The 14,739-nt window shown below is 37.3% G+C and overlaps 2 protein-coding genes across 3 annotated transcripts; both read left to right on the top strand.

Annotated features, from left to right (window-relative positions):
- Window positions 1-577: 577 nt before the first annotated feature.
- Window positions 578-4,070, top strand: s100a10a (S100 calcium binding protein A10a). The gene is made up of 3 exons (XM_042506432.1): window positions 578-681; window positions 3,535-3,696; window positions 3,819-4,070. Exons 2-3 carry the CDS (start codon window positions 3,556-3,558, stop codon window positions 3,978-3,980), a joined length of 303 nt encoding a protein of 100 aa, XP_042362366.1. The 5' UTR covers window positions 578-681; window positions 3,535-3,555; the 3' UTR covers window positions 3,981-4,070.
- A 5,936-nt stretch (window positions 4,071-10,006) lies between these two features.
- On the top strand, window positions 10,007-14,001 carry LOC121957723 (ictacalcin-like). Of its 2 annotated transcripts, XM_042506468.1 has the most exons (4): window positions 10,010-10,110; window positions 10,581-10,621; window positions 13,383-13,528; window positions 13,691-14,001. In XM_042506468.1, the coding sequence occupies exons 3-4, from the start codon at window positions 13,391-13,393 to the stop codon at window positions 13,832-13,834; spliced, it is 282 nt and encodes a 93-aa protein (XP_042362402.1). In that variant the 5' UTR covers window positions 10,010-10,110; window positions 10,581-10,621; window positions 13,383-13,390; the 3' UTR covers window positions 13,835-14,001. The 2 variants fall into 2 exon arrangements, with proteins under 2 accessions (XP_042362401.1, XP_042362402.1); XM_042506467.1 differs by lacking the exon at window positions 10,581-10,621 and having other exon boundaries at window positions 10,007-10,110.
- Window positions 14,002-14,739: the final 738 nt, after the last annotated feature.

Genomic DNA, 14,739 nt, shown 5'->3' with positions numbered 1-14,739 from the left:
TGGTGCGATAATAAGCATGTGACACCATCTGGCAACTTTTAGTGACTTTTGGAGCTAGTGCTAGCTACTTTCATTGTAAAAGTGATAACTTAGTTATGTTATGGTACTGTTTGAAGTATATTTGTACCATATTTGTATAGTAAATGTTTCTATTCTATACTTAAGTTCTTGGGTGTTGCAGCACTTTGCCTTTTATTGTTATTGCTCTTAATATATGTTACATAATGTGTGTTCAATATTTGCACCAAAAACAAATTCCTTGTTAATGGAAACCTACTTGACAATAAATCCTTTTCTGATTCTGATTTCAGAGCAACACAGACACACCACCATGCAAGTATAACTTTTCACAGTGGAGTGGGCCGTAACTATACATCACATAACCGTTAATCCATCACGCGCAACGTGAATCTATTGGAGGATATAGTTTTTGAGCGATTCAGATGTAAGAAAAAAGCGTGACATTCAACCCTCTTCTCTCCTATTCATTTTATTGGTGTTGCGTGTCTGCGCACCGACGTGTGCAGAGTCGACAGGGTCCACTGTCCACACCACAGGTTGACTCACAGCAGCCGGGGCGGCGCCTGACTATAAAACCCCTGCGCACATTTTACCGACCTCTGAGCATTCCCACCTCTCCTCTGCCGACCAGCTCCCAGCCCTGCACGGTGACAACTAACGGTATGCTTGTCTCTCTTCAAACTTGTCTGGCTTTGTCGGTATTTTAATAAACTCTTAAATGCCTTCAGGTAGGATGGGTGGGGAGAGAAATACTAATTACTTTTTATCTGCCACTCAAAGTTTTCTTACAGGGAAAAAAGTCGGTGAAAAATGTTTTTTCATATATATATATATATACCTACAGTCTATGACATGGGATTTGTGTAATTTCCTCCGCTTTCAAATAGTATTTTTATTACATATTTTAAAATGATGCGTTGTAGCCTATTGTGTTTAAATGATTGACTTTTTTGTCAGTTTTGAATCTTACGCATTTTCCACAAATAAGAACCAACTGTATTTAGGGCTATTCCTTTGGCTTATACAGTGTGCACTCCCTATAGAAAACAACTCTTATTATCTAAAGTTTATGACATTTCACATGTAGATTCACTACTAAGGGTGTGGTTGATCTTTGGGCATGTACACACATGCATTCTGTGGCTGGAGTGTCCCCTTTCATTTGCTGCACCACCACCATTTGGGGTATCAGCGCATTTTTTCCTCTCATTCAGCTCAACTTTTCCATTCCCTATTACACACATCCCGTTTTCCCTCCCACTTCTCCTTTTTAACTATTGCAGCTCTATGGCCATAGTGTTTACAGTAGTTTGAGTTTGGTGATAGTGAGCTGTTGTTTCTTAAATCAGGTCAGTGACAGTCAGCCTCTCAGCAGACCTTGTCTCATATCTCATGAGTATTGCTCATCAGAGTGAGGGGCGTCGGAGCAAAGAAAAAAGTGTTGTTTCCCCATCACAGTGCTGCATCACTTCCTCCTGAAATGATTTGGAACTACAGAGTCTGACCTTTATTTCACCCAAGACAAGAAATAATTTGTATGCAAGATCCTCTGAGGAAGGTCGGTCAGACTGAAGGAGGTGGCAGATTGTTGATATGTAAATCCAGCCAGGGGCGTAACTTGGGGGGGGGGGGGGCACTTCACTTTTATAAATGTCATATTTCTACTTTTTACAGTCTGACACTAATGTTGAATTTTCACTTTTTACAGTCTGAAAACTGATGTTAAATGTAATTTTTTTTTTTTTTTTACAATCAGGAAGGTAATGTTAATTTTCCCCTTTTTACCACCCCAGTACTAATGTTATGTTTCCACTTTTTGCAGTTCAAAAAACTTATTTTGTATTTCCACTTTTGACTGTCAGGAAAAAAATGTTACAATTCCCCTTTTACAGTCTGAAACTATTGTTGAATTGCCACTTTTTACTACCCAAAAACGGTGATTTTTTTTTGCAGTCCGTAAAATAATGTTAAATTTCCAATTTTTACAGTCCAAAAACTAATGTTAAATTGTAGACTTTTTACAGTATGAAACTAATGTTGAATTTCTATTTTTTACAGTCAAAAAACATATGTTGTATTTTTTGAAAGGGTTATTAAAGTTACAGCAGTGTTTATATTTTGTAAGATGTAGGAAACTCCAAAGGAAATGAATGGAGAGTACAGGAATGAAAATAACTTGAAAACCTGATGGACTTTCAAAAATCTGTATTTCTAAAGGTGATAACAGTGTCCATAATAACGGGACTTGGAGTGTCTAGTTTAAACATTGTTCAGGGTTAAAATGTTACTTTAGATACAGCACTTTAAGTATAAAAGACATTAAAGAAACTATTAATTTTTGCATACTTTAGTAAATATTAACGTGAAAAAAGCACTCATTTTACACATTTTGCTTTTTTACACTACCTTTATTGTTTCTTGCCAAATTTCTTTATCAATGTCATGGCCTGAACTCTGCCAACATACCATCATATATTACAACCTGCAGTAAAATTTCTGCCTATGACAACTTTGAAAAAGTATAGGCTTTAGTGTTATAATAAGTACATTTAATGATATCCCTGTTGCTTTGAGGTTTAGGGCAGATATTAGTGCAAATTTAAACCAGCAATGCATGAAAAATAGTTGAAGCAGACAACTCCACCATGAACAGAGTGGTTTTATTCTGCACTTTTTCATCTGTGGGGCGAGTCAGTATGTTGTTCAATTTCATCACTTTTTGCTGTACAAAATGTTTTTGTTATGACCTTTCATATCATGATGGAGACTTATTAAAATTAGGAAACTGCACATACTAACTGTATGTTTCATGCAAAGAACGGCGACCGTTAACACGGAGTTCAAAAGCTCAGTGGCTCTTGAACTGCCCCCGCCACTTTAGATCTTGAGATAAGCTCATCAGTAGAACATGTCTCGTTTGATAAGTTTATCATCACAAAACAAAGCAGGTTTTTATAATTCATTGTTTTTTCAACTTCTCTGAGGTCTTATTTAAAAATTGTCCAATGCAGCTTAACTCTACATGACCATCTTCAGCGGTTTCTTAGGTTGACAGATTATCAGTCTGGCCAATTATTGGGGCCAATATTTGGCATTTTGCCGATTATTTGTATTGGCATTTTATTTTAATCATCACAAATAAAATTAATGAATTAAAAAGTGCTAAAAAAGGTGTCAGCATGGGAACAACTTTTACTTTGTAAAACCTCAAGGAGCTATTTTTATTTATTCATTTTGATTTTAATTTTCACTTCATAAAAACAGTTGCTGGGAACTTTATTTATACAATGTTCAGCTTTGATTAAACAGTTGTTAAGGCATTTCAACAAAATTTTGTGTTGGAGTTTGTTATGTTACAAACTCTAAATACTGAAAGAAAGATTTTCATTTTTATTGTAAATGCATAGCGGTTATTGTTCTCATTAACTACCAATAATCTGTACCAGTATTGGCCCTGAAAAACCAATATCGGTCGACCCCTAATTCCTTCTCTATTTAAACTTTGTCTTTCAGGTGAAACAAACTTCAGCAACCATGCCTTCAGAACTGGAGACAGCCATGGAGTCACTCATCAAGGTGTTCCACCGTTACGCCTCTAAGGATGGCAACAGCGGCAAACTCAACCGGCGAGAGCTCAGAGAGCTGATGGAGAACGAGCTCTCCACCTTCCTCAAGGTGAGAGCTTGTGAAGTGCATAATCACAGTGTCCAGAATTAAAACATGTTTTTTATTGTATCACATAATGCGGCAATAACCCAAAGTTTTCTTGTTGATGCCCCTCTCGTTCTAAAACTCAGTCTCAGAAAGACCCGGCTGCCATAGACAAAATCATGAAGGACCTGGACACCAACGGCGATGGCCAGGTGGACTTTGAGGAGTTTGTTTCTCTGGTTGTTGGACTTTCCATTGCCTGTGAGCAGTGCTATCAGTTGCACATGAAGAAGACGGGGAAGCACTAAACGACAACAGCAGAAGAGAGAAGAAACCAAAAAGCATTTCAAGTATTGTTAAGATAGTTTTGTTCAATAAATAAACTGAAGAATTTCAAACCTGTTGTGTCTGGTGGGTTTTGTTTGTGTAAGTTGCTGTGAGTTTAAGCTTGTTTTTGCTCTCAAGTTATCGTACATGTTCTGTCATTTAAATATAAGAGCTGCTCTTAAACCCGTTTATAACGTGGAGCGATATCACTTTCCTTGTGTTTTTTTCAGATGTCTTTCACAAGTATTTACATTTTGACTCCTGAAAAAATCGAGCAAAGCGATTTCTTTTAAAAAATTTGAAAAAAGGCAGTGAGAAACTTAGTAATAAACGTTTCACATATTTTATATTTTTTAAAAAGCAAGGGGAAAATTGTATTTATTTTAACACACTTGGATTTGCGTTACAAAATTATTATTTAAAACACTATTCTCCTTTTTTTCTTGTTTTGTTTTTTTGTTTTTGTTTCTTTTATATATATTTTTCTGGGGATTTTTCCTGTGCTTATTACTAAATTTATTGCAAATTTTTGGTTTATCTTATTACATTGCTCATCGTCTTTTTCCCATGTTTTTGAAAGAAATTGACCAATTTACTCAGGTTTCACGGAGTTAGATTATATAGTGTTTTTATCTTGTATAAATATTGAAACGTGGACACAAAATCATTGCTTTTTTCCAGCCTTTGCTCTAGTTTCACGCCCTGGTGAAACTCTTTCGAGAGAGATCACAGTGTAATGACTTCTTTGGTAACTTTGCCAGCCACACGAGTTGTGATGATGTAATTCCGACTTGTATTTTATTGCTTCCATGGGTGTGAAAGTGCAGACGAACCTCTCCCTCTCAGTTTGATAAAGTCCTGTTTATCGCTGCTCTGAGGAATCTGCAGAATGTTCTGCTCATGAACACACCTCTGTGTGATGTTGAAACACTCGAAATGATGATGCATTCATGAACAAGATAAGGTGACGGGGGGCGTTGTAGCAAAGTAAAGTTTGTTGCATTCTTGTCAATTTGATTTGATTGAGCAAGACAGTCCTGGGCACTGTGAAGAAATGTGAGTCACATAGCACAGAGGATTAGTACGGCGCTGTTTTTCCAACAAATTCTTTTCATCGAATTTCATGTCTGTTGAAACTTGGATGACACCAGAGAGACGAACAGAATAACCCCGCCTTCTGAATCTTCCTGAACTTCCTTTTGCTCTAAATGAGGTCTTCAGCTTTACCTTTCCTCAGGCTTTATGTTGAAACTGATAAACTCTACCAATGTTTTAGTAATTCTAGATATGACTTCAGTGATGTAGTATTTGGCCCACAGTTGCGGTCAGGGTCTGCCAGTCCTAGTTGACTAGGCATTATGAGCCTTTCCCAAAACACCCCCTATAGCAGCGATACTCAACTTATGGCCTGTGGGCCAAATCTGGCCAGTGATGGGGTGCCAGGCAGCCCACCAACCATTTTCTAATTTAGAATAAAAATAAAGTGATTCACACTGGGAATTGCTTTTTTACTTTTAGTATACATAAGTTGGCTGAGTACATGAAACTTCATTAAAATAGATTTAAATTATTTTGATTTTTTCAGATTTTTCTTTTTTTTTTTTTAATTTGCTAAAACCCGAGAAATATCCTAAAATCCCAGAATTGTCCTAAAGTCCCTTATAAACATGCTAAAATCTGAGAAATGCCCTAAAATACTGGAAATATGACAGAGATCCTACCTAAGACCCCAATGTCCTAAAATCCTAAAAACATCCTAAAATCCACGAAACGTCCTTAAGTTCTTGAATCATCCTAAATCCTAGAAATGTATATGGCTGCACGCGACTGGACTCAGTCCTCCTGTCCCACTTTTATCTCCATGTCCACTTTCAGGTGAAATGTGCCTCATTAAGTGCCCTCGAAAACTAACCAGTAACGAGCAGAAGTGGATTATTACACCGTCCAACAGCAAGCCGGCATTGATGGCGATGTGTTTGAGCTGTGTTCGTCCTGAAGACGTTCAGTACAAATGAAGTTCCATGCGACTGCCCGTAAAAAAGTAAAATCCTCAAACTGGATAGACATTTAATATTATCATACATACGTCAACATCTTAATTGTTACGTTGTATTTAGGATCAAACATATCTCTTGTCTAGTCTCAATTAAACAGGCGTGTTGTAGTCGTGTTTATTTTATTGTGAAGTGTTACAGGAAGTATTGCAGTAAACAAGCAACTTATAAACATCAGGATGAGAAAGGAGATGTTTACAAAAAAAAAAGAAAAGCCACCAATAAATCTTCAGAAACAAGTTTTATTCATATGTATGTGTTATTTGTTAACTTGTTTATTTCCTTGCTTATTTATTGGTTTGTGCATTTGTTTCAATGGCAAAAGGTTAATATAGCCTAAGCAACCAACATTTCTGGTTAACAGCAGCACGTAGCCTACAGATGAAATCAAAGTGATACAAGGATATGAAAAACCTAAAATGGGAGTAAGTTTTTCTCCATGGTTACGAAATATTACGTCAACTCATTTTTCCACTGCAGAGGGGGAAGTTTGTGCTAAAGCTTGCTGCTGTATTTATACCCTTCTCATGGATAGAGCATGCTTCATTCAGCTGTAAAGGTGTCTACAAATAGAGTGACACTCACAGAGAGAGAGTGGGTCCAGTTTGGGAAAAGCCCACTCTTCACTGCCTGAGCAGGGCCTGTCTGAAAGACCAAACTCAGGGCGAAGAAGTCGCTTAACTCCTGCACACACCTCTTTGGGCAAGGCCTTGCTCTGTGGCCTACCAGTGTTCATGGTTACAGGGCAAACACTCAAGTTGCTAGGTTACGTGTGTGTGTGTGTGTGTGTGTGTGTGCATCCCTCAGTATACACAAGCACCACACCCATGTGACCCACAGCTGAGTTTACAGTCGGGATTTCCTGCTTGGATGACTGTTTTCTCAATGTCCCGTTTGTGCAGTTTAGTATGAGGTGCACTGGATTCATCGAGATATACATGCTGTTTGTTTATCATGTGGCCTTAAACAATACAATCATTATGTGCTGCAAAGAATGTCTGGTAAATAAACAGGAACAGGCCAGAGTTTGTTTCCCTTAGTGAGAAGACGTGAGAAAACCTGCATATTATCACAGTTTTAACATTTTTCAATTAATATACACTGAAGGTCGAGAGAATAGCAAACGTTCACTAGTGCATACCACACCTTCCTTGGACACACACAGGCAGAACAGCCCCTCTCTGAGCACAATTCAATTTGTTGAACAATAACAACAGTGGTCCTAACTTGCCAAACCCTTCCAACATCCGGTTTGTAACTGTTGCCATAGGAAATAACATCAAACTATTGTCACCGTGTTCTAGCTGATTCTATAAAAAAATGTCAAGTTGTGCCTTTTTGAGGTCATTTTGTGTCTTGTTTTGTTGTGTATTTGTATATTTTTAGTAATTATGTGTTCCCTTGGAGTTGTTTTTGGGTCTCTTTGCAGTTACTTTGCACTGCTTTTTGGTTATTTTGAGTCTCTTCCTGATCAGTTCATCTTAATTTGAGTGACATTTTGCAGGCGAGGGTCAGTGTGGTTTCCAGTAGATACATTCAGTAATCCATCCATGCAGAGTTGTACATCTTTTTGTGTCTCTCTGCATCATTTTGTTGAGTTCACCTTTTGGATTGTTTTGTGTGTTTTTGTGTGTGTGTGTGTGTATATATGTGGTAATTTTGTGTCTAATCTGTTTATTATATCAATGTAGTCATTTTGTTGCTCTTTGAGGAGATTCAGTGTATAATTTGGTCCCTTTGTGTCTAATTTCACTCATTTTGTGTGTTATTTGGTCATTTTGTGTATCTTGGTTGCCATTTTGTGTCTTAAAGTCCTAGTAACAACCTATTAAAAAAATAGCAGCCTTTTTCTTTGCTGAAGCTGTTATTTGGTGTGATGTGGAGTATTTGTAAAATAATGCCCAATGTGGAGATTCAATTGAAAGGTGTTTTTGGTGATACTGGGACCTTCAGAGTTCAGTTAGTGCTTCACTGTTATTTTTATTTTATTTTTTTAAGACACATGGCTCTGAGCAAGTGAACTCTTTTCAGTGTACTTTTACTTGACCACTAGATGGTATAAGAGTGTAACTGTAATCACAATGCTGGTCATAAGTATTTGAAAAGCTCTTAAAACGGCCCCAGCTGTACCGCAAATAGTTTTATGTGAATCACAGCTGGATATAATACAAGATGTGGTTTCCATGGATACACTCTCTCTGTTTGGTAGATCTGAGTGAGTAAGATGGTGGAGGAAGTAGACAAGAAAATAGGTTGAATAAAGTTTTCCACACCATGAAAAAGGACAGTGCGCTGTGAAAGTCTTACATTGGATTATAAATTCAGTTGCAGAGTATGTGAATGTTGGTGCCAGTTACTTCCAACCTATGATCTGTACTTTTCTGGACTTTGATTTAATTTGTTAATTAGAGACCAAATCAATTGTACCCTGACCAAAGAGGAGAGACAGGAAAAGACCTTTGATATATCTCAGTCAAAGTCATGCAACACAACCACACACAAACAAACGCACAAACAGTGTTGCCCCAATGCTAATTTTTATATCTCTGATTTCTGGTCTCTGCAGCATGACTCATGTGCTTCGGGGACATGACTGTGAGTCACAGTCTTCACCACAAAATTGCAAGGAAGAGAGGACCCACTCAGGACCATAACAATACACCCTCAGTGAGTCACTGTGACCAAATGTTTTCATTTTGGAATCATGTGCATCTCAAACATTAAATGAAAATAGAAAAACACAAAAAAAATCAATAATTTAGTACTGTATGCAAGCCAAGGCTCTCTGGTGCATTGTTGGGTAGAAAGAAAAGTTCATATTTAACTTAAAACATACATAACTGTTTATTTCTTTTGTATCTGATTTTCAAGATTGTCAAACAGTGCAGCAAAAGTTGCATGACGCTTGGTCTTCATCTTTAGAAAAGCCACAATAATTATCAAAATGTATTTGCACAGAGACAAACAATTTATGACAAGCCTGTAAAAACCAAAACAAGGAGCGGAAAGTGGAATTTTAAATAAAACGCACGTAAAAATTTGAAATGATTAAAGTTTGTTCTTTGGAAGAGAAAAAAATACTTTAAACTTCTCAAACCAGCTCCAGAATTTGTCTTTTAATTTCACGAGTCTTGAGGGATTTGTTTTTGCAACGGTCAAACGGTTGTGTTTTACACAAATTGTGGAGTTTCTTTGAAAGGATGAACAAAAGTGAGCTCTAAATGGAGCAGCTGTGATTTATGTGACTTCATCATTACAAAAAGTGATTCAGTACACATCGCTGTATCCCTGCATTCATTAGCTTGCAAAGAGAAATGCAAAGAAAATACTTTTTTTTACAAATCCCTGAGATCCATTTCTTAAACAATTCATTTAAAAGTGATTATAGAGGTAAGAGCTACTTTATTCAGAAAAAATAACTGACCTTCAATGAACTGAAAATCCAAAACTCCTTTAATACATTGTTTCCAAGTTTAAATACAGATGTTACATGGCTAAGTTGGCTTAAATTATACTGCAGTCAAAACAAGAATGAAACATCCCTTTTTTGCCTTGCATTAGATCATCTTAAACAAACAGCACACTGCTACACTTCTACATATAATATCCTGTCTACACTCTCGATTGCAACAGGTTTAAATGCAAACTTTAGATCATAACATTTTTTGTGAAAAATGATACAAACTTTCTGAAAATCCCCTCTAAATATAGCTACATATCCAACAAAATATATACCCATGACATGCGAAATGGCACATTGCAGACTCCCTAACAACCAACATGAAAAACCATCAGCTGTTTGATGATAATTTAGTGGTTTGTTGGTTCTTAGTAACAACAATACAACCAGTGTTTCTTAAACTTAAAAAAAAAAAAAAGCAACAAGACACGAGGGGAGAAGTAGGAGTGGTTGGAGATGAAAGGGGCATTATGGAGGGAGGGATAAAGGGTGTGGTGATGTATAAAGCATCCTTTGCATCCTTTTGTCCATCACTGCAGCTCCTCTAAGACGCACATTCATTCTCCAGTCTCCCTGAATCTCTGCAAATCAGCTTTGGTGAGTAGAAAACCAAAACAATTATCCTTTGTCTGTTTTTAATGTCATTTACTGACTTTTGAAAACTTTTTCCAGTCTGAAATTTCTTTGAATGCAGCATACATAATGTAATATCAGTGAGTTTTATTTGTGTAAAATACAACTGCAAAGTGTGTTTTAAACTGTAAACTGCAAAGTTACCAGCTCTGTTGGCATTTTGTGTTTTTGAGCTAACTCTTACCATTCCTTAGTGCTTGCGTAACAAAAGTTGCATCAGACATTGGTCATTTTTTTCCAGGGCCAGTTATTTTGCCAACTTTAGACAGGAAAGTCATTTGACTTATGCATTATACATTTAGAAGTTTGCGTCAAGCTTTCAATCTTACTTTTCAGTTCAAACCAAGTTTAACATTACAACAATAACATGGTAATCGTCTTTTCCTCTCCTCTTCTGCAATTCCCATCTGTTTACAAACCCTGTGCTGCCACAGTTTCCTCCGTTTACCACACCCCAGAGAGGCAGCGGCACCACGTGAGTCAGAATGCAACCAGAACTGACTCTCTTGGGTTCATGGAGTCAGTGGAAAGAAAAAACACTTTTCAGACGTTAGATGAACACATCACTACTGGGACTTTAATCAAGTCTTGACCTGTTTCCTTTCTTGTAGTTCCACTGAGTTACCTGGAGAGATTAAGCTGTTGCCATAACAATGTGTCAATGTACGTTAGAGGCTGGTGACAGGGGGAAGTCAGGGTGGCTGGCCCCTGGTGGAAACTTAGGGTTTATTTTTGTCAAGCTCCACGGAAAAGCCAGAGAAAAACACAGGCAGAGAGAAAAGTAATGATGTAAACATCTGCTTGTTGCTCCAGAGCTCTTAATGAATTAAATTTGTATCTTGCTTTCTTTCAAAAACATCTGAGGGTGGCGAACACCTTAATAAGTAATGGCCCAAAAATTTGATACAACATACAAGAAAATTACGGGCAAATAGGACAAAAAAAGTAAAGTAAAAACCAAACATACAAAAATGGAAAAAAGAAAATAACCTCAAAAAAGTGCCAAAAAAATATAATTTTCTTCTTTTTTTCTGTAACATTATTTTAAATGTATAATTTAGAGAAATTTAAATATATTTTCCTGGACATTTCTCTAATTTTTGTTGGAAGAAATCAAACCAATTTTCAAACTTTAAGAGGTCAAAATGCCTGTAAAAGGCATCTAAATGCAGCACAAGAAGACTGATGACGTGTGCCAGGGCGAGCCAATACCAGGGGCATAGCATCTCATGTTGGCCCCGCAGTCTCTACTAGCCCACTGCTATTCCTCTCTTGGTCCATGGCTGTTTCTTTCTTTATTTTTTGTTTTACAACTTCAGTTTGCTTTCTTTCCCTTTTCTGTCTTTTTTCTTTCCTTTTTTGTTTCTTTTTTGGAACCCAGATTTCCTAATACAGGGCAAGACATGAAAGTGTATGTACATTGGTGTTCCAGCAGCATAACGCTGGGTTCAGACTGGACACAGAAGCGATATGATGTGTTAATTGTCACGTAGTCACCCTTAAGCAGTCACCCGGCTGTTCACACCATGAGCGCAGTTCCCCTCTGCTCCTTACACAGAGTGCACTGTCCCTGCTTGCTTGTGTGTCTCTGGCAGCATAGCTATCTGAATGTGAGTGTGTCTGTGTGTGTGTGTGTGTGTCTGTCTCTGTTTGTCTACCTATCTCTCTCCCTCTCTGTTTAGACTTATTGGAAATCATTGTAGATGCACTGGATGCATATTTTATCATTTATCAGAATCAGGTCATTTCTATTATATCTAATATATTATTTATATTGCTAATTATAGAGCATTTAGTGTGTTTTCCTGTCAGATTCGCTCATGGCTCGCATTAAAAATTAGAGCAGACGCCCAAACTGTCACTGCTGATGATCACTAAATACTGGAAATATTCATTCCAGGCTTTTCGAGAATCCCCTTCCCATTGGCTCTTTGGTCAGTCAGTCCCACTAACACTACGACACCACTGGCCAACACTAGCTGAAGAGTGAAGCAGATGTGAAAGTCAGAATTTAAAAAGCAACGGTCAGTCTTCCCTAAAAAAGAAGAAGAAGAAACTATTAAAACAACTGAATAAGGGAGGGAGGGGATTTCGACATTTCAAATATTTCTTAAGCATGAGTGATTTTCTTTTTTGGCTAAAGGGACAGACTTACAAATCTAAATGGTAGTATTTATTTTAAATACTCTCTTAAACTGAAATTCCTCTTGAAGGTTTAAAACAAGCGTTTTCTTAGAAAATACCAAAATTAACCTACACCATTTATCATAACCAGAATCATGGAATTTTTAAATTTCCAATGGTCCTACAACAAATCATTTTTAAGAGGGACTTGCATTTGGCCCAAGAAGTAACCTGCATTTTTTGGTAATGACGCTCCTATGCTGTTTGCTCATTGCATTACTACCTACATGAATATTTTAAAAAATGACTATTTATTTGTGCATTATCCCTGAGTAATTCAGAATGTTTGCAGTAAAAGAGAGGGTCAAGTTATAAAAAACACGTCACACCACAGCCACCACCTCTGCTGATAAAGCACAGTCTCTTAAATTAATCGGTTACAGTTTGACTAAACAGAGCCATGAACTCAGATGCCCTTTTCTTTTCCTTTCCCTGCAACCATTTGCTTCCAATTAGGATATAAATGCTGTCCTTTGTTATTATTTCCCATGTAACCACAATGCCACATGATCTGCTACGGTGCACAACAGTGAAACTTTGCCTCTAGATGGAGTCATAGCAGCATTAGATGAAAGTTTCCTCCTTGAGCAACTTCTTCAGTTAGTCTTGTGAAAATAAGGAAAAACCAATCTGGACTGATAATGTATCAACCTTTCTTTTCTTTTCTTTTCTTTTTTTTTTTACACTGGGGGGATGAATGGTATGTGCTTACATGCATCAATGTGTCTGTTTGTGTTTTATATGGACATGTGTCAGCATTTGTCTATAAAGTATGTGTACAAGCAGTACATTTATTAGTGATGGTCCTATTACTATCATTATCTGAGTAAGATGGGTTTTTTTAGTTGTATTAATTGCAGTTGTTGTATTTCATTTCTTTTTTTTTTCTTTTGTCACTCTTTTTATTTTACAATTTTGATATCACAGGCAATCCTAAAATAACCAGGGTGGGGAGGAAAGGGCTAGACAAAAGGGTTAAAAATGCATCAACAATGTGAAAAGCTCCATATGTCATTATCTAACTCCTTATTCTTTCTTCCCTTTTAAACCAGCTTTCATCATGTCTAATATCCAGACATCTATCGGCCTCATACTTGACACCTTCAGTAAATATGCAGGCAAGGAGGGGGACAAAACCACCCTGACTAAGGGAGAGCTGAAAGAGCTGCTTCAGAGTGAGCTTGGAGAGCTTCTGGGGGTGAGTGACCTCTGACCTGTCTCTATCTCAGTCCTGCATAATGCACACTGTCTCACTGTGATTGTGTGCTGTGGTGCTGTGTGTGGAGAGGATGGTGCATACTGGGAATCTTCAGACCCTCTGGTTCATGCACATGCCCAATAACGCTTTTCTCACCTGCAGAAAGCAAATGACAAGGAAGCAGTGGACCGTATTTTCCAGGGTCTGGATTCAAACAAGGACAACAGTGTGGACTTCAGCGAGTTTATGCAGATGATTGGCTGCCTCTCTGTGATGTGCCACGAGTACTTCACCAAAAAACAATAGGGATCCAAGCGCCACCTTGGGGCCAGCTTAGAGAGGCACCAGAGAGATCCCATGACAGCTGTTCTGAAGAAGGAATCCATATTTACCACTATTTACTAAATTACCATGTAGTCACAAAATATTGTATTGTATCGAACAATTAAATAAACTTCTTTCTAAGACAAAAACTCATGTGAATTTACAGTGAGCATATAATCCAACAATCTTTGATATATTGTGTAAAGGAGAAAAAAACGTCACATGGCAAAGAGGGGTTAAATTAAACTGTAGCTGAAAAAAAGCATGACGTACAAAACATCCCCTTTTTGCTTTGAGAAAAACTTTTGTTTTCATGTGAGGAATTGGGATTTTATATCCTCTATGACCGAGACCTTTTTTAACTCCTTTTTTTCCAGAATTGAAAACAGTGAGACACCACAGTGATAAATGAATAAACACATAGGTCCCTTCCCCTTGTCCCCTCTGGTCCACTCCTCTCACGGTCTCTCTCACAGTGAGTAACTTTCAACCAGGGATATACCATTAGAAAAATAAAAGAGAAAGAGAAAAAACAAATGACAAAACAACCAACAAAGACAAACAATAAATAAACATATAGTAGTAATAATTATGTAAAGAAAAAAGAAACACACACACACGCACACAAACATTGCTTCTTCTTTTGGCTGTTGACCTAATAATCATTGGAGGGCTGCACAGACATGTCAGCATCATGGTCTAAGTAAGATTATGATACTTGCAAGGCTGACAAAACACACTTGGAGTAGTAAAAGTTTAATTGACACTAAGCTTTCATGCCCTTTAACACTTGGATTGACATCAGTTTTCTAATGCTGCTTTCAGACGCCTTTCACAAGCATTTAAACCTCTGAAAACTTAAGACAATTGTTTTGATGTCTTTCAAA

The sequence above is a fragment of the Plectropomus leopardus genome, chromosome 18, assembly GCF_008729295.1.
Source record: "Plectropomus leopardus isolate mb chromosome 18, YSFRI_Pleo_2.0, whole genome shotgun sequence".
In the NCBI taxonomy this organism is placed as follows: Eukaryota; Metazoa; Chordata; class Actinopteri; order Perciformes; family Serranidae; genus Plectropomus; species Plectropomus leopardus.
The sequence above is the reverse complement of the archived record's forward strand: the minus strand, read 5'-3'. Positions and strand labels throughout refer to the sequence as shown.

Bases quoted from the DNA above. Each gene is read 5' to 3' on its own strand.
- s100a10a (XM_042506432.1), top strand. From the start codon at position 3,556: ATGCCTTCAGAACTGGAGACAGCCATGGAGTCACTCATCAAGGTGTTC. The intron at 3,697-3,818 runs GTGAGAGCTTGT...TCTAAAACTCAG, and splicing joins AGCTCTCCACCTTCCTCAAG to TCTCAGAAAGACCCGGCTGC.
- LOC121957723 (XM_042506467.1), top strand. From the start codon at position 13,391: ATGTCTAATATCCAGACATCTATCGGCCTCATACTTGACACCTTCAGT. The intron at 13,529-13,690 runs GTGAGTGACCTC...TCTCACCTGCAG, and splicing joins AGCTTGGAGAGCTTCTGGGG to AAAGCAAATGACAAGGAAGC.